Source organism: Choloepus didactylus, chromosome Y (genome assembly GCF_015220235.1).
Source record: "Choloepus didactylus isolate mChoDid1 chromosome Y, mChoDid1.pri, whole genome shotgun sequence".
Lineage (NCBI taxonomy): Eukaryota > Metazoa > Chordata > Mammalia > Pilosa > Megalonychidae > Choloepus > Choloepus didactylus.
In genome coordinates this window covers 54,965,841-54,991,085 of record NC_051335.1, presented here as the reverse complement: position 1 = coordinate 54,991,085, position 25,245 = coordinate 54,965,841, and the positions used below count along the sequence as shown (strand labels likewise).

The following is a 25,245-nucleotide window of genomic DNA, read 5'->3' as shown; positions in this document are numbered from 1 at the left end:
ACCAGTGTGATGTCTTGTGGGAGGAAGAAATGATCAAGATCCCTGTGGACAATATTATGACATAGGGCTGGAGAGTTGATATACCCCTAAGGGAGCACAGTGAATGTATACTGCTGGCCTTGCCGGCTGAATCCAAACTGTTTCTGGTGGTCCTTACTAACAGCTATTGAGAAAAAAGCATTTGCCAGCTCAATAGTTGCATACCAGGTACCAGGGGATGTGCTGATTTGCTCAAGCAAATCATAAGCTTTTTTTCACCATCTGGTTAAGCTTATGATAATCCACTGTCATCCTCCAAGACCCATCTGTTTTTTGCACTGGCCAAATAGGAGAGTTGAATGGGAATGTGGTGGGAATCACCACCCCTGCATCCAAGTCCTTAAGAGTGGCATTAGTCTCTGCAATTCCTCCAGGAATCTGTTATTGCTTCTAGTTTACTATTTTGCTAGGCAGAGGCAGTCCTAGTGGCTTCCACCTGGCCTTTCCCACCATAATAGCCCTCACTCCATGAGTCACAGAACCAATGTGAGGATTCTGCCAGTTGCTGAGTATATCTGTTCCAATTATGCATTCCAACACTGGGGAAATAACCACAGAATGGGTCCAGGGACCCACTGGACCCACTGTGCAATGGGCCTGAGATAAAACTCCATCAATCTCCTGACCTCCATGGGCCCCAACTCAGAATCGTGGACCAGAGTGACATTTTGGGTCTCCTGGAATTAATGTCACTTTTGAACCAGTGTCTAATAATCCATGAAATATCTGATCATTTCCTTTTCCCCAATGCGCAGTTACCCTGGTAAATGGTCATAGGTCCCTCTGGGGAAGGCTGGGAGGAAGATAAAGAGTATAAATTTGTGGCAGTGTAATAGGGTCCCTCCCCAAGGGTACCTGGCCTTCCCCCTCATTCAAGGGGCTTTTGATCTGCAAACTGTCTCAAGTCTGGGAATTGATTAATGGGCCGTGACTCTCTGTTTTTGTAATTCAAGGGAGACTTTTGTTCACTTGTCCTACAATTCTTCTGCTTATGTAGTTCAAACAAGAATTTAGTTGATTGCCCATCTATTTTACTACTTGTTACTCCATGATCTACTAGCCAAAGCCATAAGTCTCTGCAAGTCATATTATTTTGATTGCTGCTTTGAGCCTGTTTTCCATTATGGTAGCCACGCCCACATTTTCTGTGGCAATTAACTGCAGCCACTTGGCTTCTGCAGACTCGGGATCTGATTATCCCCATTGTGTTTAAGGATCCAGCTCAGTGACAGCAGTTCCTACAGTAATATCTGACCTACAGAGAAGGGCGACTACAGAGCTCTTCAGGGATGATGGAGCTAGTCTCACAAATTTATTCCTTACAGTCCTGGTAAAAGGTGTGTCCTCTGGACATTCCAGGGCTGTGTGAGCAGGTCTTCCATGATAAATCCACTCTAACATTCCAATCTCTCTAAGCCTTTGAATCCCCTCCTCTACATTATCCCAGGGCAGTTCTGGCATTTCAGCCTCTGGCAATGCTGACCACCTTTTGATCCATGTTTCAGCCAACCACCCAAACTGTTAATGTCCCTTCTATCCCCTCAAGCTACAACACTGAATGCAGAGTCTCTGCTTAGTGGGCCCATATCAGTAAATTCAGCCTGATCCAACCTTATATTCCTTCCACCATTACCTCACACCCTTAGTATCCAATTGAACACATATTTGCCTGGTTTCTGTCTGTATAAGTTGGAAAACTCACACAGTTCTTTTGGAGTATAGCGTACATCCTCATGGGTCACATTTGTACCTCACCCTTCAGGACCTGTTGGGACTTTAGCTATAGGTTTTGAAGCAAAGACTGGTGGTGGGGGTGGGTCATGAAAAGAATTACAAGTATCCCTCAAGCCATTTACCTCAGGACATTCTGTTGCACTTTTATCTCTTAAAACAGGATTAATCTCTCCAGACAGAGGAGTGAGGGCTGCTTCCTCAGGGGAGGTGATTACAGGATTAGCAGGCACTGAGCGGTTAATCTCCTTAGGTAGAGGTTGGATGGCAGGCTCCTTAGGGCAGACTGGAGGTGGAGGGGGGGGCTGTTTCTTCAGGACAGCCCACTACAGGTAAATCTAACAGTAACTCGGCAGAACCTGATGTTCCAATGTCCTCACTGCCATTATTATCAATCCATATGTCCCCATCCCAAGTTTTATGATCCCATTCTTTTCCAATTAATGCCTTTACTTTAACAGCAGACACCCTGAGAGGTTGAGATTTCAGTTTACATTGTAAACCTGCTACTCGCACAATGAGAGTCTGCATCTGGTTTTCAGAAATCTCAAGTCTGTGGCCACAGGAAATGAGATTTTCTTTCAGGGCACACATAGAAACCATTTATGTCTGTCACATGGCGCTTAAGTTTTAAATTTGAAGTCTTTAGCTCATCCCTTTCCCTCATAACTTTATCCAATGTATCTAATAGCAGCCAGCCAACATCATACCTCTTAATTCTGCAAAACTCTGTGAAGGTGTCAAAAACACTGTTACCCAGGGCTTTGCTTCATACAAGAGTATGATTAGGAGAATCAAATGGTGCTATTTTGCATATCTCCATTGCCAACTCACGCCCTGGACTGTCAGTGCCATCTTGATTATTGAAAATGGAGTCATAAGTGCCTTTGAATCTAATCAGAGTAGAAAACAAATTGTAAAAGCCCATTTTAAGATTCTGTTTCTCAAGAACCATCCCACTCTCGGTACCAAGTTGTGTGTATTAAGGTTCTCTAGGAAAACAGAATTAATGAGAGATACCTATAAATAAAAGATTTATAAAAGCGTCTCATGCAAGTGTGGGTATGCACGAGTCCAAATTCCATAGGGCAGGCAGCAAACTGGCAAATCCAATGAAGATGTTTGATGAACTCCTCAGGAAACAAACTGGCAACTTCAACAAACTCCTCAGGAAACACTTCACTGGTCAGCTGAAGAAGAAGTGAAGGTCCTCTATCTGTCTCACTTAAAAGTCTTCAACTGATTGGATTAAATCCAGCTGTCTGCATTCTCTCATGGTGGAAGACATGCCCCTTGTTGGTGTCATCAGTCACAACTGCAGCCAACTGACTGATGATTTAATAAAACAGCCTGTTGGTTTATTAACCAGCCACAAACATCCTTGCAGCAACAGTTAGGCCAGTGCTTGCTTGACCAGACAGCTGGGTACCATCATCTGGCCAAGTTGACACATGAACCTAACCATCACAAGTTGAAGATACCTCGGAAAAAAAAAAATAAGGAATCCAATCACAGGAGAAAACAACAAGATTCTATGGAAAAAGAAGAGGCTGATTTTTAAAAGAACCAAATAGAACTTCTAGAAATGGAAAACAGTATTTCCAGTGACTTTAAAAGCCAGTGGATAGGTTTAAGAGCAGATGTGTCTGTTTTAGGGAAGTGGAAGGTAAAGCTTTGGAAATTATTCAGAAGTAAACAAAGAGAGGTTGGAAATGTTTAAAAAGTTAAGAGAAATGAAGAATGCAAAAGTCCAAAAAACATCTAACAGGAGTGCTAAAATCAGAGAATAAAGAGAATAGGGGTAAACCAGCATTCAAAGGGATAAAAGCTGAACATTTCCCAGATTCCATAAAAGATGTAATTCCTCATATTCTGAAAGCACAAGCCACAAGTATAATCATTGAATAAAATCAAAGCATGGGGAAACTGCAGGCCAACAAATACAAGTGTAAACCTTAAAAGCAAATAGAAAGCAAAGATATAGTACTATCAAATAAATAATAAACTGACAGCTGATTTATCACACTAAAATTGGAATTATTAACACACTCAGAAAAAAAAAATGTGGACCAGGAATGTTATAACCAATTAAACTATCATTCAAGAGTGAGGGTGAAATCAAGATATTCTTTGACAAAGATTGAGTTGACCACTCACAAACCCTCACTTAAAGACTAATTTAAAGATATTCTTCCATCATGAGTAAATTGAACAGAGAATAAATAAATAAGATGGAAGAGACAAACGGTGAGCAAATAAATCAGGAACTATGGCCATGAGTTTAAAAGAGAATAGGCTGTATAAAACCATACAGCTGACAAAATCGACTGAAATACTGGACAACATCACTTGTAAAACAAAGCCCTTGGAGACGATGATTAACTTAACGCTTGATAAAATGAAGCATAGGTGATAAAAATTCAAGGACCTTGAGAACCTTAGATCCATTAATGTCTCAGATATGAAAGATTTAAAATCTTATCTTTTTCTAAAATGAATCAAGTCAGTGCTAGCCAGAATATAACCCAGGGAATAAAATAAGTCTTCCAAACCAATTAGAGATTTCATTGTAAAAGATGATGGAGTAAAGAAAGATTAAAGGATCTCCTTTCCCTGGTAACACTTAATTTAACGAATAGAAAATGGTAAAAAGCAGAAGAAAGAGGAAGGGGAACAGAAGGAGGGGGAGGAAGAGGAAAAGGAAGGAATGAGAGAGAGCGGCTTCCAAGGAATAAAAAAGAAGATGCTTGTGGTGAGGGCGATTAGTTCAGCATGCTTCTTATCCTGCCTTCATCCCCTAGAAGGAATACAGAAGGAAAAAATGTGAGTTGGTTAAGTCCAAAAGATGGTCTCTAACACCCTCTTAATCTGATGAGAAATGGATTGAGAGATTAAGAAGAAACAAACAAACAAGTAAATATTCTTGTGACTAGGAGCACTCAATTACCACTATTAGATTCTAATAACAGTAAAAAGGACTGGCAGTGCTTTCCATTTTCCAGGGCACTGTGCTGAGTTGGGAGAACAAGTCAAAACCCACGGAATGGGCTACACCCTTGCATGGGTGGAGTGGGCCATGATACATGATATATAGCAACATCTTAGAAGAAAAAGTAGATTTAGATCACTATCCAGCCCTCAAACTACACCCAGGGAAGATAAGGTGGGAAGGATGTGAAGAAGAACTCAGCCACACAAGGTTAGAACAAAATAGAAAGTCTAGACAGTGCTTCCCATGATTGACATAAAAAAGACATTTGTAACAACTATGAAAACAATCAATAGAGAAAGAGGGAGAGGGTAGTGGGAGGACACAAGAAGAGAGAGGGAGAGGGAGAGGGAGAGGGAGGAGAGAGGAGAGAGAGGAGAAAGAAAAGAGCAACATGGTATATACAAGACATAACCATCACAACCTGGAAGAATGCATAATGCAAGGAACAGATGCAACTACCCAATGAGTGCTCCAAAACTGTGGTGAAAATAAGAATCAACACAACAAGGATTCAAGGGCGATATAATAACCAACAACACGTGATGGAAAAGGAGATTACAGAGCTAAGAAAGCAAATTGAGAACCCAAAGGAATCCCAGCAGATCTAAGAAATAAATAAGCAATAGCAAGGCACAGAAGACACATACATGAAAGTTGAAATAAGAGCATGGAGGAAAGACTTTAGATGATCACAATAATGCTGATCCAACATTAGGGATAGTGTACATGCCTTAAGTAAGGAGCCCAATAAATGGAATATAAATATATCCAGAGATACAATATGAGAAGAGTTTCCACAAATAAAGGAAGAATTGGCACAGGACAATCAATACTGAGATATCTTCTAATTATGTTATGGAGATTCAAGGAAAAATAAAGAATTACTTGGGCATGTAAACAGGAAAAAACACACGATCACTTATAGGGGAACAAATTGATTCCATCTAAACATAAAATTAAAATACGACATCTCCAAGGTGATTCTTGTTTTGGGTAAGATGGAGCAAGCACACTCCACTGTATCTCTCCTACTGAATGTAGTTATAACGTGTGGATGCAGTGCATGGAGAAGCTATCCGAGGACTCTGGAAGGTAAACAGAAGCAGGTGGACTGGGGAAGATGTTCAGAATTTGAAGTACCTCTGAACCACTGGTGAATTTACCATTCTTTCCCTGCAGTATTCTGGCCTGAACTCAACATAGCCTGAAAGTCAGAAGTCAGCATTGACGTGGACAGGGAGACCTCTAATTCTGGCAAGGGAAGGAAAGGGGAATACTACCTCCCAGAGAGTGGTGGTGACAAAACAGCAGTGACAGCAGCAACGATAGCACCTTTAACGTGCTTAAAACTCCAAAGGAAGGCAAACTTACTCTCTGACTGGAGGAGCTGTGGTCTCCAGAGGGTGGAAGCAAACCTCCATGGCTTTATTTCCCTCTTGGTCTTCCTGATGCATTACACCAGAGGGAGGCAAAGACACAGGAAGTGTGTGGCAGAGAAGAATTACTAAAGCTCCAGCTTTTTGGCAGAAGACAGAAATGGCGAGGCCCAGGGAACCATAAAGTACTGGGGAGATTGCAGAGTGGGAAGAGCTCAGCAAAACAAACCTATGACATTGTGCATGAACTTCTGGGCTCACACCCCACCCCCCAAGATCTTAATGCATGGATCTGATCGTGCACAATATACCAAAGACTTTGAGAGCCGAACCAAGGGATAGACCACCCCAATTCACAGACTGGTGCACACACATAACAGAATGAATAACACTGCATATCATAACACAATATTGAAGGTGTCCAAGACACAATGCATTCAAATTACCTGCATTCAAAGAAAAAGGAAAATCTCAATTCTCATGGGAAAGAAAATGAACTCCCACCAACTCTGAGATGGCAGATGCTCATAAGAGCATACAAAGACTTTAAGGCATCTGTTTTAGTTTGCTAATGCCGCCGGAATGCAGAACACCAGAGGTGGATTGGCTTTTATAAAAGGGGGGTTATTTGGTTACACAGTTATAGTCTTAAGGTCATAAAGCATCCAAGGTAACACATCAGCAGTTGGGTACCTTCACTGGAGAATGGCTAATGGTGTCCAGAAAACCTCTGTTAGCTGGGAAGGCATGTGGCTGGCATCTGCTCCAAAGTCCTGGTTTCAAAATGGCTTTCTTCCAGGACGTTCCTCTCTAGGCAGCAGTTCCTCAAAACGTCACTCTTACTTGCACTTGGGGTAGTTGTCCTCTCTCAGCTTCTCCGGAGCAAGAGTCTGTTTCCAACGGCCGTCTTCAAAATGTCTCTCATCTGCAGCTCCTGTGCTTTCTTCAAAATGTCCCTCTTGGCTGTAGCGCCTCTTCAAAATGTCACTCACAGCTGCACTGAGTTCTTTCTGTTTGCCAGCTCGTTTATATAGCTCCAGGGATTTAATTTAGACCCACCCTGAATGGGTGGGGCCACACCTCCATGGAAATTATCCAATCAATGTCATCACCCACAGTTGGGTGGGGTGCATCTCCATGGAAACACTCAAAGAATTAGAATCTAATTAACACTGATAGGTCTGGCCACACAAGATTACATTGAAGATAATGGTGTTTGGGGGACATAATACATTCAAACTAGCACAGCATCTATTACATTAAAGTGTCAAAATGTAAAGGCAAAAACAGTTGGAACACATGGAAAGAGAGAAAGTTTCAACAAAGTAATAGAAAATATAAAGAAGAAACAAACTGAAAAGTAGAGTAACCCAAATTAAAAAAAAAAAATTGCAGGATGGACTCAATAGCAAAATGACAAGACAGGAATCTGTGGACATGAACAAAGACCAACAGACATTATCCAACCTGAATGACATGGAGAAAATACTTTAAAAATAGTGAATGGAACTATGGTTGTTTGGAACTATATGTACCACAGAAAAAAATGTTCTTAAATTTAATCCATCATAAGTAGGACCGTTAGATGAGGTTACTTCAGTTAAGGTGTAGCCCGGCCCTATCAGGACGGGTCTTAACCCTATTGCCAAAGTCCATTATAAGCAGAATGAAATTCAGACAGAAAGAGAGAAAGCTGTAGAGGAAACAGCCAGAAGCTCAACATCAAAGGAACCCAGAAGAGAAGGGAGTGACCACGAGGCACCGCCATGTGCCTTGCCATGTGACAAGCTAAGGACCAAGGATTTCCCGCTAAAGCAAAAATATAAACAAGGATTGACAGCAGATCTTCAGAGAGAAAGCATCACATTGAGGATGCCTTCATTCGGATTTCCTTTTAGCCTCAAACCCGTGAGCAAATAAATTTTCACTGTGTAAGCTGAAATACTGCATGGCATTTTCTTGGTCAGTCTAGGAAAATAAAACAGGAGCTTTAGGGACCTGTGTGACAATACCAAAAGGGCTAAAATTCATGTAATCAGAATTGCAGAAGGAGAGGAGAGAGAACATGGTGCAGAAGAAATATCATCAAATTTGCTAAAGGGCATCCACCTACAGATTAATTAAGGTACAGTTCAGTCTCTAAACATGTAGAAATTAGGCAAAACTATTCTAAATGCCCCTTTCTATTTCTCACCTCAATCCTGTCAGTTTTTTTATTTATGTACTGTTTGATCCTGTTGTTAGGTGCATATGTGTCTGCAGTTGTATCTTCTTCAATAATTGATGCTTTTATTATTACAAAATATCCCTCTTTTTCTGCCACTTTGGCAAAAAAAACAAACAAACAGAGTAGTGGTATTTTTCCTTGTTCTTCCTAGCTAACTAGCACCTAGGTCATTATAAGTATGTAAACTTAAGAAGACTCCTAAGGATGGAGAGAAGAAGGCAAACCAGGTAGGGACCTCAGGACCCCAGTAACGACACAGGTTTGAGTTCTGTGTATGTGTGCTTGCCACAGATATCCAAGACTGGGTACTGGAGAAACTGACAACATAGAGATGCCAATGGGTGCAAAGAATAAAAGCCCCGAGAACATCCTGCTTTCTCTAGCCACAGGGCCGAGAAGGAAACCTGGACTTGCACTCCCACCCATCCACCCCAACTTGACTGTAATGAGATAGCGCTCTCCTTATCCCTCCACAATGATGTCAGAGAAGATCTGTTATAACACAAGATTTGGATAAGATCCAAAGTCTCAAACCATAATACCCAGTCGGAGCCTCATGAGCATTGCAGCCAGGACTCTGGAGATGGCTGCGGCTCCTCAGACACTAGGCCGTGTTTTGGGCTGCCATGAATATGCCTGCTATGAACACCCCAATACGACTCACCGCATGGACATACAGTTTCATATCTCTTAGATAGACTGGAGTTGGTGGGGAATATGTCTCCAAGTACTGCATGTGGTGTCTTCCCATCTGAGATATCGGCAAGGCTGATTTCCATGGCCTCCAAAACTAAAAAGGTGGCAGCCACATCTTCTGGTCATGCCCTGGAGGTAGATGGGGACACCTTGCTACTGCACTCACCTATAGCTCTGCCTGCCAGAAAGGGCTCCATCGTCTTGGTTCATCAGTGGACACTGCCTCCAGACTGACTCTGTTGCATAGTGCCAGAGGGCACTATGGGACAGGCCAGTGGAACCCTGAAGCCCAATTTCCTGTTCTCAAGAGGACCGACAACTTTATAAGATGAAGGATGTACAAGGGATATATCTACTGAGGAAATAACTGCCAGAGTGATGTGGTTAGAACCTAAAAGGACATAACTGGCACTAAGGCCTGCTCCTACGGAGGGACAGCACGTGTGGTATTGTAAGCTTGGCACTTGCAAAGCCGCAGCCAATGTTTTGGGACCAATGAGAGGAAACTCTACCATTATTCTGCTTGCTGGCGAAGACCTTCCTACTGGAGTACCCAGTAAACATTTATGCTTGCACCCTTAGGCTCCTCTTCCTGCTGCATGCAAGCCCATCTAACCTCTTCCTTGAATGGGCCGCAAAGGTCTGCAGTCCACAATCAAACTGACTGTTGGGTATGAGGATATGCACCAGCTTCGAGTAGTCCTGGACTACCAGGGAATACTCTCCCATTGCCTTTAGTTAACTCAAGTAATTGGATAATAACTGTTAATTACCCATGTCCCCCAAGGCGGCCACTACCTGATTCTAATGCTCTCTATAACTACTCTCTCTGTTCAATGTGTTATTCTATTGTTAGAGAACATCTGAACATGACCCACCCATCTGTGACACTGTTTGGGACAGCTTGACCTGGATGGTTGCTGAGTATGGCATCCTAAGCACCACAACTCCTTTGTGTACTGGAAGACAGAATGCTTCTGATTTAGCTGCACACTAACATATGGGATGGCTGGTCACATTGGAATATGGTTGAAACATCATTGTTTGGCAGAATGAATGGACAGGAAAATAGAGCAGCTCTAAACATGCCAGAGCATATGTGCCTCCCCCAGGTGCTGCTTGATTACGTGGAACACACATATCTCCCTTACAATCGGATTGATGGATGTACTCTAGGCCACCCTTTTCTGCCAGGGAGCATTCATAAAGTTTTACCTAGCACAACTCAGAATTTCCCAGCTTTACAAGATCGCTTTGGTCTAGGAGGAAAATGCCCCTTAGCCTCAGGATTTTCCTCCCTAGTGTGGGAACATGAGATGCATGAACAAAGGTTACAGCCTTAGAAAACTTTACTGCACATGACCTTAATGAAAGTAAACATGGTATAAGCCTTTTAAATGAAGAAAACACCCAGATGAGAAAAGTACTGTTACAAAACCATATGGCCTTAGATATGCCTTCTGCTGCTCAAGGTGGTGGCACTTATGCTATGGTTGGCACTGCTTGCTGTTCATATATACTAGATGTCACTAACGCCTTAGCTCAAGTACAAAAATCCATATACCATTTTCAAAAGTTAGGGTTTATAGACTTCTTTTCCTCCCAGCTCACTCACCTACGCTTGCACTAGAGTTATACTCTTATTGGCACACTGACAGTATTGCTGATTTGTCTGTCTTGTTGCTGATGATATTGCAGCTGCGGCCTTATTTCTCAATTTCACAGGCTGTAAACCTGTACCCGCCCGTTCCTACACTCAGGGACTTCTGCAGAAGACGCGGCAGAAAGATCCTAAGAATTGTGGGACCGGGTGGATTGTAATTAGTAATGCTGTCACACTTTCCAATATCCCCCAACTTTTCAACTTTCTCAGCAATTACGCACATACTCTCTCAGCTCTGTGCCTTCATTATCCTCCTCCCCCCCACCCCAGGTTTAGCATTGTGAGAAGTTGTGCCCAGAGGGACAAAGATTAAGAAACAATTAACTTTGTCAGCAATTATGTTCATGCACTCTCTTGGCTCCATGCCTTCGTCCCTTCCCCTCTGGTCAGTGCAGACCATCATAACAAGGAATTGCTATCTCTCCTTCCACCACTGAGGATGACGATCCCATGTAGGCTGCCAATAAATGCTCTAACTCGTCAAAAAAAAAAAAAAACACATAATGCCCAACATGTACAGGTTTCAATAAAAGAAAATTATTTATCATATGAAGAACCAGGGAAATCTCAACTTGAATTAGAAAAGATAACACCAAGATGACACAGGTATCAAGATTATCTGACCAGAATTTTAAAAGAGTCATGATAAAAATACTTCAAGGATCCACTAAAAACATGGTTGAAACAAAAGAAAAAGATAGAAAGTCTGGGCAAAACATAGAAGATATAAAGGAGAACCAAATGGAAATTTTAGTATTGAAAAGTACAATAATCAAAATAAAAAAAAATACTCAATGAGGAGATCACAGCAGAATGGTGAGGAGAGAGGAAAGCATCAGTGAACTTGACGATAGACCAGTAGAAATTTCTCAATGTGAAAAATAGAAAACAGATTGGAAAAATTTACTGGAGCCTCAGGGACCTGTGGGATCTGTAACAAAAGATCTACCATTCCTGCCATCAGAGTCCCAGAAGGAGAGGAGAAAGAAGGTGGACTGGAAAGAGTATTCAAAGGAATAATGGCTGAAAATTCCCCAAATTTGGCAAAGGACAGAAACTGACAGATCAAGAAGTTGAGTGAACTCAAAATAGGATAAGCCTAAAGATATCCATGCCAAGATACATGATTGTCAAGTGTCTGAAAACTAAAGACCTAGAAAAAAAATTGAAAGCAGCAAGAGTGAAATGACATCTTACCTATTGGGAAAATACAATTAGAAGGACAGTGGGTTTCTCGTCAGAATCCGTGAAGACTAGAAGGAAGTAGCACAACGTTTTTCAAACAGTGAAAGAAAGAAGCAGGATCCTACACAACATGAAAATATCCTTTGGAAATGCAGAGGAAATCAAGACATTGTCAGATGCAGGGAAACAAAGAGAATTTGTTGCCACCAGATTTACCGTTACCCATCTGAGAGAAATTTTCCATATGAGAGTCCACTGGGCATGTGGTAGACCTTTGTTGAGCATGATGCACTCATCAATTCCCTCTGATTCTAGATATTGGGAGGATACATCTCAAAATTCCCCATTAGCTCCTAGTATCAGTCCGGTATGGTGTGTGCCTCGAACCACTCCACTCAAATTGCTCTTGTCGAGGTCCCAAGAAACACTCTCATTGCCTCATCCACTGAACACATTCTAGTGCTTATTGTTCTGGAACTCAGCAACAGTTCCTGAGTTTGTCACTTCTTGCTGTGCTCTCCTTCTGGCCCCCTTACTTGCTTCTCCTTCTGTTGTCATTGTCTCCCAGACTTTTCTTCTTCCTGTGCAGTCACCCTTTCAGTCTCCTTCCAAGGATTTTCTTCTTTTTCCCATCCCTTAAGAGACATTGTCCTTGATCCTCTTCTATGTTTTCTCTGTGCCCTCTCCCTGGAAGATCTCAACTACATCCAAGGCCTCAAGAACTACCCTGGTGACTCCCATGTCGATATCTCCAGCCCTGGCCTCCCTCTTGAAATCCCACCCCCTATATCCTTCAACTCAGTCTGGATCTCCCATAGGCATCTCAAATTGCACATACCCCAAACTGAACTCATCTTCCCACCAGAACCGGACCTCTCCTTCTGCCCATATCTCCATCAATAGCTCCAAAGAGCATAATCACCTGGCCCTGTCCCCAAGGAGCCATTCCACCACCTTTCCTCTCCCTCCCCCACCAAACCCCTTTTCCACTTGGATAACTTCTATTCATTCTTCAAGTTTCAGCTTGGGCATTTTACTGAGGAACTTTCCCCCAACTCCAAAAGTCCGCCTGAGGTACTCCTCCTATGTGTTCCGACAACACCTCAAACTTTCCCTCTTCCTAACATCTGTAACTGACAGGTTCCTTGTCTGTATCTGCCACCAGACTCCAAGCATGAACTTGGTCTATGTTGTTCATTGGTATTTCATCAGTGCCTAAATATTTGTTGAAGGAGTGGACCAATGAATCATAAAGACTTCAGCTAAGTTCAACAGTACAAGAAATATGTAGTGTGTGCCTATTACGTGCCAATCTACTTCCTACATTTTTTTATTGACCCTTTTCCCCGGTCTTATCTACAATGCCATTGTGTTAGTTGAGATATGTATCATTTCTTGACTGGGCTACTGCAGTTGCTTTATAACTTCTATCTCAACTCCTGTGTGGAAAATAGATAGGGTCTATTCTCCACACAGCTGCCAGAATGACCTTTCTATAAGAAATCAGATCGTGTGACTCCTGAGCTTAAAGACTGCAGAATATTCACTAGAGTCTACAGGATATTTGAAAACCTGAGCCTGGCATAACAGAATCTGCATGCCTTGTCTCCTGCCTACTTCTTCTCCAGTCACATCAACCACCTCTTCTGCTGAAGGCATCCTCCACTCCAGCCTTATTGAAGTACTTTCAATACTGGCCTAATGATAGATATATACATAAATGGAATAGAACTGATGGTCCTGAACTTACCCTGTACACCTGTAGACAACTGATTTCCAATAAGGGTGCCAATACCAATCAATGGGGGTGCGGGAGGTAGGCTCTTCAACAAACAGTGTTGGGACAATTGGATCTGCATGTGCAAGAGAATAAATTGGGACAACTATCTCACACCATATACAAAAATTAACTCATAACAGACCACAGAAATGTAGGCTAAACCTATTTAAACCTTTAGAAGGAAACACAGGTATAAATCTTCATGTCCTTGGATTAGGTTTTTTTTTGTCTTTACTATATTTTATTTATCATTTTAGTAAAGTTCAGATAAAGAACAGAGTTATTGATTGGAAAATCTGTGCTGCTTTGCTGCATGCAAAGTTTGTAGCTTAAACTGCCATGGGAAATTAAAATATATACATTTTTCATTATAAAGTGATATTATCACCCTGCCAAAAAAGTGGAAAGCAGAGATGAGTAAAAATTCACATCTAATTTCATCACCATAGCAAACTGCATATTAATGTATGCCCCTCAATCAGGTTTCTTAAATACGACGTCCAAAACAAGCAGAGAGAGAGAGGAAGGGAGGGAGAGAGAAAGAGAGAGAGAGAGAAATAGCTAAGCTTTTGTGTGTCAAAAGACACTATCAAGAAAGTAAAAAGACAACCACAGAGTTGGAAGACATACTTGCAAGTCGTAAGGTCTATTATCCTGAATATATAAAGAAGTCTTACAAGACTACAAGGAAAAGGCAAACAATCCAAGTAAAAAGTGGGCAAAGGACTTGAATAGACATTTCTCCAAGGAAGATACACAGATTGTCCAATAAGCACATGAGAAGAGGCTCAACATCATTGGTCCTTAGGGAAAGGCAAACCAAAACCACAGTGAGACACCACTTCCCACCCGTTAGGGCAGTCACAATAATAACTAAAAAAAAAAGAGGGAAAAGTAGCAAGTGTCCGGGAGGATGTGGAGAAATTGCAGCCCTCGTACATTGCCGGTGGGACTGCAAAATGGCGCAGCGACCATGGAAAGCAGTTTGGCAGGTCTTCAAAGAGTTAAACATAGAATTCCCATGTAGCCCGGCCATTCTACCCCTAGGTTTATATCCCCAAAGACCCGAAAACAGGGGCTCAGGCAGATACTCGTAAGCCAATGCTCAAGCAACACTGTTCACGCTAGCCGAAAGGTGGAAATGACGTTAAGTGTCCATCAGCTGATGAATGGATGAAGACATTACGGTACTCCTATATCACGGAGTATTATCCAGCCGTACAAAGAAGGAAGGACTGATACAGCCTGTAGCACAGTCAAACCTGGAAAGCATCATGGTAAGGAAAGAAGGCAGACACAAAAGCCCACATGTCGTAGGATCCCATCTCTGTGAAACATCCGCAACAGGCATATCCTTGCAGCCAGAAAGCCCACGAGGGCCTGGCTCAGGGCTTGTGCCATGGGGACCGCTTCCTGGGAAGGCGTTTGTTTTGGGTGGGGTGAGGGAAATGCTTTGCAACTGGGTCCTTGTGATAGCAGCACACCACGGTGACAAGAGTGCAAGCCCCGGAATCGTTCGCTTTCTCGTCAAGTGGAAAGCCAGCGTCTCCTCCAAGATGGGGTCCACCATCTGGGCGCCTGGGTTCCCACCGACAGGCCCAGGCCCAGGCCTCAGCAGAGCCAATGGGAAAGCGCTGACATCACGAGGCCCACGTGTCGAAAAGGGTACTCGGTGACCACAAGGATACGGTGCGCATTCCTGACAACCAGCATCCTGCGAGGTGGGCAGCGGCTGGAGCGTCGAGCCAGGCTGACCGAGAGACCGTCTCTAAGATGCCGGGGAGAAGGAGCCGTAGAGGGTCGATGCGTCGACAGAGGCGGAACCGCTCTCGCACCTCTCGCGCCGAACTGACCTTCTCCGTGAGCCAAGTGGAGCGCCTGCTGCGGGATGGCCACTACGCCCAGCGCCTGGGCTGGTCAGCACCCATCTTTCTAGCTGCCGCAGTCCAGTACCTGACCGCCAAGATCCTGGAGCTGGCAGGCAATGAGGCCCGAAACAGCGGCATGAGGCGCATCACCCCGGAACTCATTGACAGGGCCATCCACAACAACGCTTTGCTCAGTGGGTTTTTCGGAACCACGACCATCTCTCAGGTGGCCCCGGCTCAGGGGTAGCTGCCGATGCCCGGGGCCCAGCCGGAGCCCGGACCAGCGCCAAACCGGCTTGCAGCCAGGGGAGCCCCGGCCTCTCCCCTCCCACCCCCCACTCCCGGACCCTCCCCGGCCCCCGCTGTGTTTTCCGCAAATGTTACTGAAGTTTCCAAATGCAACCTTGGACGCGCTTCAGGCTCTTTGTGGGGGAGGTGGTGGTCAGACGTCCACAGGTGGCTGGAGGGACGGGAGCTGGTGGTCTGGGCGGCGCATTTGGATCAGCGGTGACAGTTTGGTGACAGTGCAGGGTGTAGCTCTGGGTGGGTGGTGGGGGACGGGCAGCTGGCTTGGGTGGGGCCTACCGTAGACCGCCTCCCCCCTTGGCTCTGAGGAGGACAAGGCATGGGGGTGAAGTGCCTAGAAGGATGGTAGTCATTGGGGTGGGGCTGAACACCCCGACTGAGGTGTGCAAGGTTTTATCCTTAGCGGGAAAGTCGGAGGGCAACGGGGTGGGGTTGGAAAGGGGAGCAGCGCGGTTGGCAGGAACCCCGATGGGGCAGGGGCTTTTCCGTGAAGACTGACGACTGGCGCGAGGGGACGATAAAGAAATGTGCAGAGAAGGCATGATGGTCATGGAGCATGCAGTATCATGAGTCTCATTTGGGGGCGTGCTGTGTTTGAGAGGCCGGGAGCACCCATAGCAACCTGGTAAACAAACCGTAACCTAGCAGCAGCTCGCGAGGGACAACGCACATCCGCTATTTGCATAACCAGGCAGCAAGGGATATGACGTCAGTGCGCGTCCCTGCGCGTCTGCAAAACGGAGCGCGACGCAACGCGACGCGGGGCACGTCACAGCGCGCCGGCAACGGCACCTCCTTCGCTCTTTTGTCATCGCGCAGGAAGCGCTTAGGCGGCGAAGATGGCGGCTGCCGGGGCTGGCCTAGGCGCCGGTGCGGTCCTGGGACCCGATGCCGGGGACTTCCTGGCCCGGTACCGGCTGGTGTCGAACAAGCTGAAGAAGCGATTCCTGCGGAAGCCGAACGTGGCGGAGGCCGGCGAGCAGTTCGCGCAGCTGGGCCGCGAGCTACGCGCCCAGGAGTGCCTCCCGTACGCGGCCTGGTGCCAGCTGGCGGTGGCGCGCTGCCAGCAGGCGCTCTTCCACGGGCCCGGGGAGGCGCTGGCGCTGACCGAGGCCGCCCGCCTCTTCCTGCTTCAGGAGCGCGACGCACGCCAGCGCCTGGCCTGCCCCGCTGCCTACGGGGAGCCGCTGCAGGCCGCCGCCAGCGCCTTGCGGGCCGCCGTGCGCCTGCACCTCGAGCTGGGCCAGCCGGCCGCCGCCGCCGGCCTGTGTCTCGAGCTCGCCGCCGCCCTGCGCGACCTGGGCCAGCCGGCCGCCGCCGCGAGACACTTCCAGCGAGCCGCCCAGCTCCAGTTGCCCCAGCTGCCTCTGGCCGTGCTGCAGGCGCTCGGCGAGGCCGCCTCCTGCCAGCTGCTGGCCCGCGACTACAGTGGGGCCTTGGCGGTCTTTACGCACATGCAGCGCCTCGCGCGGGAGCACGGCAGCCACCCCCTGCCGCCGCCGCCGCCCCAGCCTCCAGGACGGCAGCCGGGACCCGGCGCGGCGTCCGCGCTGCCGGGCTTGCTGCCCCCTAATGCCGTCCCCGGAGCGCCTGCTTCCGCGGCGCTAGGCGCCTTCTCGGACGTGCTGGTCCGCTGCGAGGTGTCCCGCGTGCTGCTGCTGCTCCTCCTGCAACCACCGCCCGCCAGACTGCTGCCCGAGCATGTCCAGACCCTGGAGAAGTACTCCTGGGAGGCTTTTGACAGCCACGGGCAGGAGGGCAGTGGCCAGCTTCCCGAGGAGCTCTTTCTGCTTTTCCAGTCTTTGGTCATGGCGACGCACGAAAAGGACACAGAAGCCATCAAGTCGTTGCAGGTGGAGATGTGGCCGCTGTTGAGTGCTGAACAGAATCATCTTCTTCACCTCGTTCTGCAAGAGACCATCTCCCCCTCTGGACAGGGAATCTGACCAAATCACATTAACCCAGTGACTTTTTTCCTGTTGTCAAACCTGATGCATGCTCCTTTGCATTTAGGGGAGAACAAAAGACATTGATCCTCATTCTACAGTTATGTTATGTTACATTGTCGTCATAGGAATAAGGGTCTCTATCCCAAATGCTTATTTCCAGAATAGTAGGAGAACAATAAAAATTTTTATTTTTATTAGGTTGGAGTTAGAGGACATGGTCCTCTTCCCAAAACCTGGCAACATAAAAATGAGAATCCCTTTCATCCTCTACCCAACTGCCCCTGCCCATCTTTGTTTAATAGGGGGTGTTTTATTTTGCTTAGCTCTTTAAATACTAATACTTGGGCTATATGGTTTTATTGTGACTCTTGATTTCAGAAAAGGGTTAACCTATTTTCTTTATGGCTGTAGATTGAGAAATTCTAAATAAAATGTTAGCAAATTGGATCTAGCTAAGTTTTTAATTAATAATACAACTGGAGGAGGTTTTTCCAGAAATAGCACACTGGCTTGCTGGAGCTTGCTTGTACTGGCATGTGAGAGCTGACTGCACATCTCTTCCCACTTATGCATTCAGTGACAGCCCATCAGTAGTTTGAAATCAGCCATGATGGAAGTATGTATACTATGGAAATGAGCACACACTACAAATCAAGGTTTCCCCCCTTACTGCTGCCCCCCGCCCCACTTCCCTGTGCCATGAGCTGGTTAAACATTTGCCAACACCATTGAATCCAAGTAGGAAAAGAAATGTCATCATATCAAGGAGGCTGAAAAAGCATTTTGTTAAAATTCAGTAGCCATTCCAAATAAAATAGGAATAGAAGGAAACGATGCAAACACGATAAAAAGTATTTATACTATGTATTTCTATATGGTATTTCAAATATGTGTATATTGAAATATTAAATAGTAAAAACAGTGACTCATGGGAAGCACTCCCATTAAAGTCAGGAACAAGATAGGCTTATTATTACCACTATAGCAATGTTGTTCAACTGAATTCAGTAAGAAAAGGAAAAGAAATAAGGTATATGGCAGAAAAGAAGAAGTATATTGTGATTATTTGCATATGCTCTGATTCTACACTTTGGAAATCTAAGTATGTTAACCAAAATTTATTAAATAGCAATATAAAATGATAGCTTTCCTTTACCTCCTCAATAATCATTTGGAAACTGGATGAAATGTCTCAAACACTAGGTGAGGGCAAATTGGCCATAACTTCTATCTGAAACCTTAAACATTAGCCTCTGTGGTGTTCTTCATGTAAGATAGCATGGAAAAAGGCTGGAAAAGAATTGTAATACATAGTTGCGATAATCCCTGCCTCTGTATCTCAGCGTGATATTTAAGTTGGTAATCATAACTATCATCTTCCACTACCAATTCCAGGTTCCCCTTACCCTCTGCTCTCTGAACTGGACAGGATATTTTTGCTGATGGGATGAACCAAACCTTCATTCTGTGTAGCATCTGAGTTCTTTGTGATTGTGTCCTTATTAGGTTTCTGAATTTTCCATTGCCGGAACTGTTGGGCAAGGGAGTGCTAGAAGGAACTGGAATGAATCGCCTGTTTTCAAACAAAGGTGCTCCTTGGTGCCATTGTGAAGCAGCAACACAAGTTCCCCCTTGGAAATTGGGATCTGTCATCCTAGCCAATACAGTGACCCCCTTTCTGCCTTTTGGTTCAGTGACATGAGCTGCCCAATTCGCTAGAATGATGACTATGTTCCCTGGAAGAAGCATTTCTCCCTTGGGCAATGGAACCAGTGAAACTTATTAAACACGTTTGTTGGGATAAGCAGCAAAATTGCTGTCATGGGTTATTAGGTGAAATAATGAGAAGGTCCACTCCCTTTTTCACTCTTGGGTTCCTAGACTGATGCATCTTTACTGTGAGGGGGATAATGTCATATATTGACCACAGGATTAAGGAGTACATTGCATCCTGTAGGACAAAAAGCACACCCACATTAATAGGTCTTGCCTCCCAGTTGTCATCCTAACTGAGCCTTCAGCCAACCATTTCACCATTCTGTCAAGCCAGCTGCTTCTTGGTGATGGGGCACATGGTAAGACCAGTGAATTCCATGGGCTTGATCACACTGAGAGATTTTTTTTCCCCATGAAGTATGTCCCCTGATTGGAAGCAATGTTGCATTATGGGGCCATAATGATGGGTAAGGCCTTCTGTAAGTGACAAATGGTGGTGCTACAGAAGCACTGCCAGGCAGGGAAGGCAAATACGTATCCAGAACATGTATCTATCCCTGGGATGCCAGAGTGCTGGTCCCTTCATGATAGATAGGAAGTGTCCAATGTCATCAACTTGCCACTGAGGACTTGGCTGACCTCCTGAAGGAACGTTCTGAATCAAGGGCTCTGCTGTTGGTAGGTTAGGTCATAGATGATGAGTAATAGCAGAAATATCAGCCTCGATATGTGCATATTGCTGAACCTATGCATAACCTCCATCCCTAACACCATGATAACTTTGTTTACGGGCCCACTGAGCAAGCAAGCACGTGGGTGTCTGGGGAAAGAGGCTGACTGCCCACAAAGCGGGTCATCTTGTCCATCTGGTTATTGAGAAGCTCTTCCACCCCATGGATGCCCTCTGGTGGGACCTTTCATGGGTCAGAAATATCTCTACACTCTGTGCTTATTCCAAAAGATCCAACCTCATACCTCTCCCTGAGACCTTCTTTTAGTTCTTTCCAGGTCTCTGACCAACCAGCCAACACATTAGCCACTGCCCATGACTCAGTGAAGGTCTGTTCCTCAGGCCATCACCTTCCATGTGAAGTGGACAATCAGGTGTACCTGCTGAAGCGCTGCACCTTGGGATGTTTCCTCATCCCCATGGTCTTTCAGGTTCACCTCTGAGGTGGTAGCTCAGTATCTGTCTATACCACACTGGTGGCGCTGGTGTACTGTACAGATCAATCTACACAGACTTTTATTCCTCTCTTAGTTGGTTACTAGCTGGTTATAGGGAACTAGCCATGAGCTCAAGTGTATGGGTGGAGGGAGAGGTAGTGAAGTATTAGGTACTTTTGAGTCTGAGCCCCTGCTCATGCAGTGGTTCACTTGTGCCTTCTGCACCTACTTGGGCCCATTCTTGTGTATACTACTTCCATTTAATGATGGAATGCTGCTGTGCATGTCCTGCTTCATGGTTCAGTTGATCAGATAACATCCAGCTCATTACCAGCAATTCAGGACACACATTCACTTGGTGCCCAGCAGTCAGGCATTCCATTTCTACCAGGAGCAGCAAGCCATCAATTGTTGTGCTTCTTTCTCAATCATAGTTGGTATGAGGTGCAGCAACTTGATCTCACTTGAGAAGTGATATTGTGATATCCTCACCTTCCCCAGACCATGGAATCACTGAACTTTCAAACTTTCATAGAGTTTATTCACCTTCTGGCTTATGTGTGCATGTGCGTGTGTGTGTGTGTGTGTGTGTGTGTGTGTGTGTGTGTGTGTGTAATCATAATCACAAATGATGTTTTTTCTTTCTTTGATTTTTTTATATTGTGGGTAAAATAAAAGTTATATAACACAAAAAACATTTTAAATATTTTAAGTGTACAATTCAGTGACATTAAGTTCATTGGCGATGTTGTGTAACCTTAACCACTACCTCTTTCCAGAACATTTTCATCAACCCAAACAGATACTCATGATTGTTAAGCCATAACTTCTTATTCCTTCCTTCCCCTGGCTCCTGGAAACAACTATTCTGATGTCTGTGTCTATGAATTTGCTTACTCTAAGTATTTCATATAAGAGAAATCCTACAATATTTGTCCTTTTGTGCTGGTTTACTTAATTCAACATGATATCTTCAAGGTTCATCCGTATTGTCACATGTATCAGAACTTCATTCCTTTGTATGGTTGAATGATATCCCACTGTATGTATATATCACATCCAGTCATCTGTTGATGAACACTTGGATTGCTTCGACCTTTTAGCTATTGTGAATAATGCTGCTATGATTATTGGTGCTCAAATATCTGTTTGAACCCGTTTTAGATTCTTGTGGGTATATACCTAGAAGCAGAATTGCCAGGTCCTATGGCAATTCTATGATTAACTTTGTGAGGACCCACCAAACTGTTTTCCACAGCGGCTGCATCGTTTTAGATTCCCACCAACAATGTATGAGGGTTCATATTTCTCCAAAGCCTTGTCAACACTTGTTGCTTTCTATTTTTTTAAATAGTAGCCATCATGCCAGAAGGAAAGAATTGAAATGTTTGAACTGTAATACATAGCATCTGGGCTGGTTTGGATATATTATGTCCCCCAGAAAAAGCCACATTCTTTAATGCAATCTTGTGTTGGCAGATTGATTAATCGTTTTGATTACGGTGTGACATCTTGATTAAACATTTTCATGGAGATGTGTCACCCAACCGTAGGTGACAATTTTGATTAGATTATTTCCATGGAGTTGTGGCCCCCACCCATTCAGCGTGGCTCCTGATTAATTTACTGGAGTATTTTAAAAAGAGCCATCACAGGCCAGATTGCTGCAGCCAAGAGAGACATTTTGGAGATGGCCATTGAAAGTAGACTATTGGTAGTCTAGAGTTTGCCTAGGAGAAATGAAGAGAACACCTCCAGGCACTTAGAGAGAAACATCCTGGAGAAGGCCATTTTGAAACCAGAACCCCGGAGCAGACGCCAGCCACATGTGTTCCCAGCTGACAGAGGTGTTCTGGACGCCATCGGCTGTTCTTCAGTGAAGGTGCCCTATTGTTGATGCCTTACCTTGGACACTTTTATGGCCTTCGGACTGTAACTTTGTATCCAAATAAACCCCCTTTTTAAAAGCCAATCCATTTCTGGTATTTTGCATAAGAGCAGCTTTAGCAAACCGGGACAGCATCCTTTGAAATTTGCTCTATAGCTATTTGTTATCTTGTAACTTAAAAGCCATCACCTTTTTGTATATATGTTATATTTCACAATAAGGAAATGACTGAAACTATGGTACTATAACTCATAACAAGTTGGGAAATTTCCTACATAACTACTTGTTAAATCATACTTTGAAAGATGTCACCTTTTTGAATATATGTTATATTTCACATTAAGGAAATAACTGGAACTGTGGAACTGTAACCTATAATATTCCTTGAAAATTGCTCTCTATATTGTCACTTCTAGGTATATATGTTGTATTCTACAATAAAAAATAATTAAAAATAAATAACGACCATCTTAGTGGGTGTGCAGTGGTATCTAATTGTAGTTTTAATTTGCTTTTCTCTATTGGTGAAGCATATTTTCATGTGTTTATTGGCCATTTGTGTATCTTCTTTAGAGAAGTGTCTATTCAAATCCTTTGCCCATTTTAAAAACTGGATTGTTTGGCTTCTTTTTGTTGCACTAAAGGAGTTCTTTGTATATTGTGGATATCAAACCTTTATCAGATATATGGTTTCCAAATATTTTCTCCCATTCTGTAAGTTGCCTTTTCACTTTCTTGTTTATGTCCTTTGATGCACAAAACTTTTAAATTTGTATGAAGTCCAATTAATCTATTTTTTCTTTTGTTGCTTGTGCTCTTGGTGTAAAATCTAAGAATCTGTTGCCTAATTCAAAGTCCTGAATCTATTTTCCTTTGTTTCTTGTAAGAGTTTTAAAGTATTAGCTCTTATATTCGAATCATTGATCCATTTTGAATTAATTTTTGTGTATGGTGAGAAGTAGGGGTCAAATTCTTTCTTTTACATGTGTATTTCCAGTTGTCTCAGCACCGTTTGTTTAAGAGACTATGCTTTCCCCATGGAATGGACTTGGTACCCTTGTCAGAAATCAACAACCATATATAAGTGGGTTTATTTGTGGACTCTCTTCTATCCATCTATTTGTCTATCCTTATGCTGTACCATACTCTTTAATCACTGTCACTTTGTAGTAAGTTTTGAAATCAGGAAGTGTGAGTCTTCTGATTTTGTTCTTCCTTTTCAAGATTGTTTTGGCTATTTGTGGCACAATAGCCCCAAGTTTACTATTTACCATGTTCTGCCAGCACAATGTCATCAATGTAATGGACCAGCATGGTGTTCTGCGGGAAGTCAAGATGTTTGATGCTAGTGAGGTTTTAGTTATGAAAAAGGACAAGGAAGCTGGCATTGACCTGAGGCATTGGCAGTAAAGTTAATACCTCATAAATGCAAACTTACTCTGAATTTTCTCATCAAGAAAAATGTGAGGAAAAAACCTGCCAGGTTGCTCCGGGAAGCCGCGCTTACCCGCTGGGCAACTCGAGGTTGAAGGAAGACTGCACCATGAATGCGGGTGCTGAGGTACACCGAGTGGATGGAACAATAGAAGTTAGTCATGGTGCAGAAATTGTCCCTCGCCGGGTCCACGAACAGCCCGTGCGGCCCAGGCTGAGCTCTCTTAGCCATCCGAACAGCCCGGTGCCAGGCCCGCCCAGAGGCCATAACAGCCCCGGCTCCCAGCCCTGCAGTCTGGCCCCAGCCTCCGGCGACTAGGAGAAGACGGTGACGGTTCCCCCTGGGCGAGGCTCCGGAGCTCCAGACGGCCTGAGCTTTCCAGTTTTTATAATTTGGGAGCAGCAGGTTCACTCCTGGAGACTTTAACATCACTGGTTCTGCCTATCAAATAGAATTCTTTTGTTGGGAATGAGATTGATAAAATGAGCAAGGCGGTTGGACCTGGCAAAAAAAGCTGAAATGGCAGTTATATCCTAGCCATCTTCTCGGCTGAAGCCATGCACCTCAAGGTCTTTGAAATGATCATCTGTTATGTCGTCAGCTCAGCAAACAGCAAGCACAAACTCAAGCATTGCTTTTTCCCAAGAAGAGGGGTCAGCCTTTCTCCAGTTTACACAGACCTGCAAGCAAATGCAAGGTCAGAAGCAGACTCTCTGTCCATCACAGTACAGCCAATAAAGCACAAAGCCTAATGAAATGGACATTCATGAACAAAACTCAAGTAGGGCAAAGGGGCAAAGTCAAGCCAAAGAAACCTTTCTGGAAGTACAAGCATCTTGTCTAAGTCCAGTGAAATGTAGGCCTGGAAGACTGGCTCAACACCAATGCCAAAAAAGCCTTCCTAACTCACTCCAGCTACAAGCAACCCCTTTCTCCACTAATCACCTATGGCATCAACAATCTCAGGACTGGAGAAATTGGAAACGTGTACTGCAGTAGGAATGTAAAAATGGTACAGCTACTGTGGAAACAATTTGGCAGTTCCTCAGAAAGATAAACACAATTACCATATGAGCTGATAATTCCACTGCTAGGAAACTACCCCAAAGAACTGAAAACAGGTGCTTGTTTAATTGCATAATTGTCATAGAATCATTATTCACAAGAGTCAAAAGGTGGGAGCAACTCAAGTGTCTATCAACATATGAATGGATAGGCAAAATGTGG

At 44.3% G+C, this 25,245-nt stretch overlaps 2 protein-coding genes across 2 annotated transcripts; both read left to right on the top strand.

Annotated features, from left to right (window-relative positions):
• Positions 1-15,462: 15,462 nt before the first annotated feature.
• LOC119524144 (histone H2A-Bbd type 2/3-like) lies at positions 15,463-15,804 on the top strand. The gene has a single exon (XM_037822773.1). The coding sequence runs from the start codon at positions 15,463-15,465 to the stop codon at positions 15,802-15,804; it is 342 nt and encodes a 113-aa protein (XP_037678701.1).
• An 898-nt stretch (positions 15,805-16,702) lies between these two features.
• LOC119524326 (40-kDa huntingtin-associated protein-like) lies at positions 16,703-17,809 on the top strand. Its single transcript, XM_037822929.1, has one exon. It carries the CDS (start codon positions 16,703-16,705, stop codon positions 17,807-17,809), a length of 1,107 nt encoding a protein of 368 aa, XP_037678857.1.
• The last annotated feature ends 7,436 nt before the right edge of the window (positions 17,810-25,245 follow it).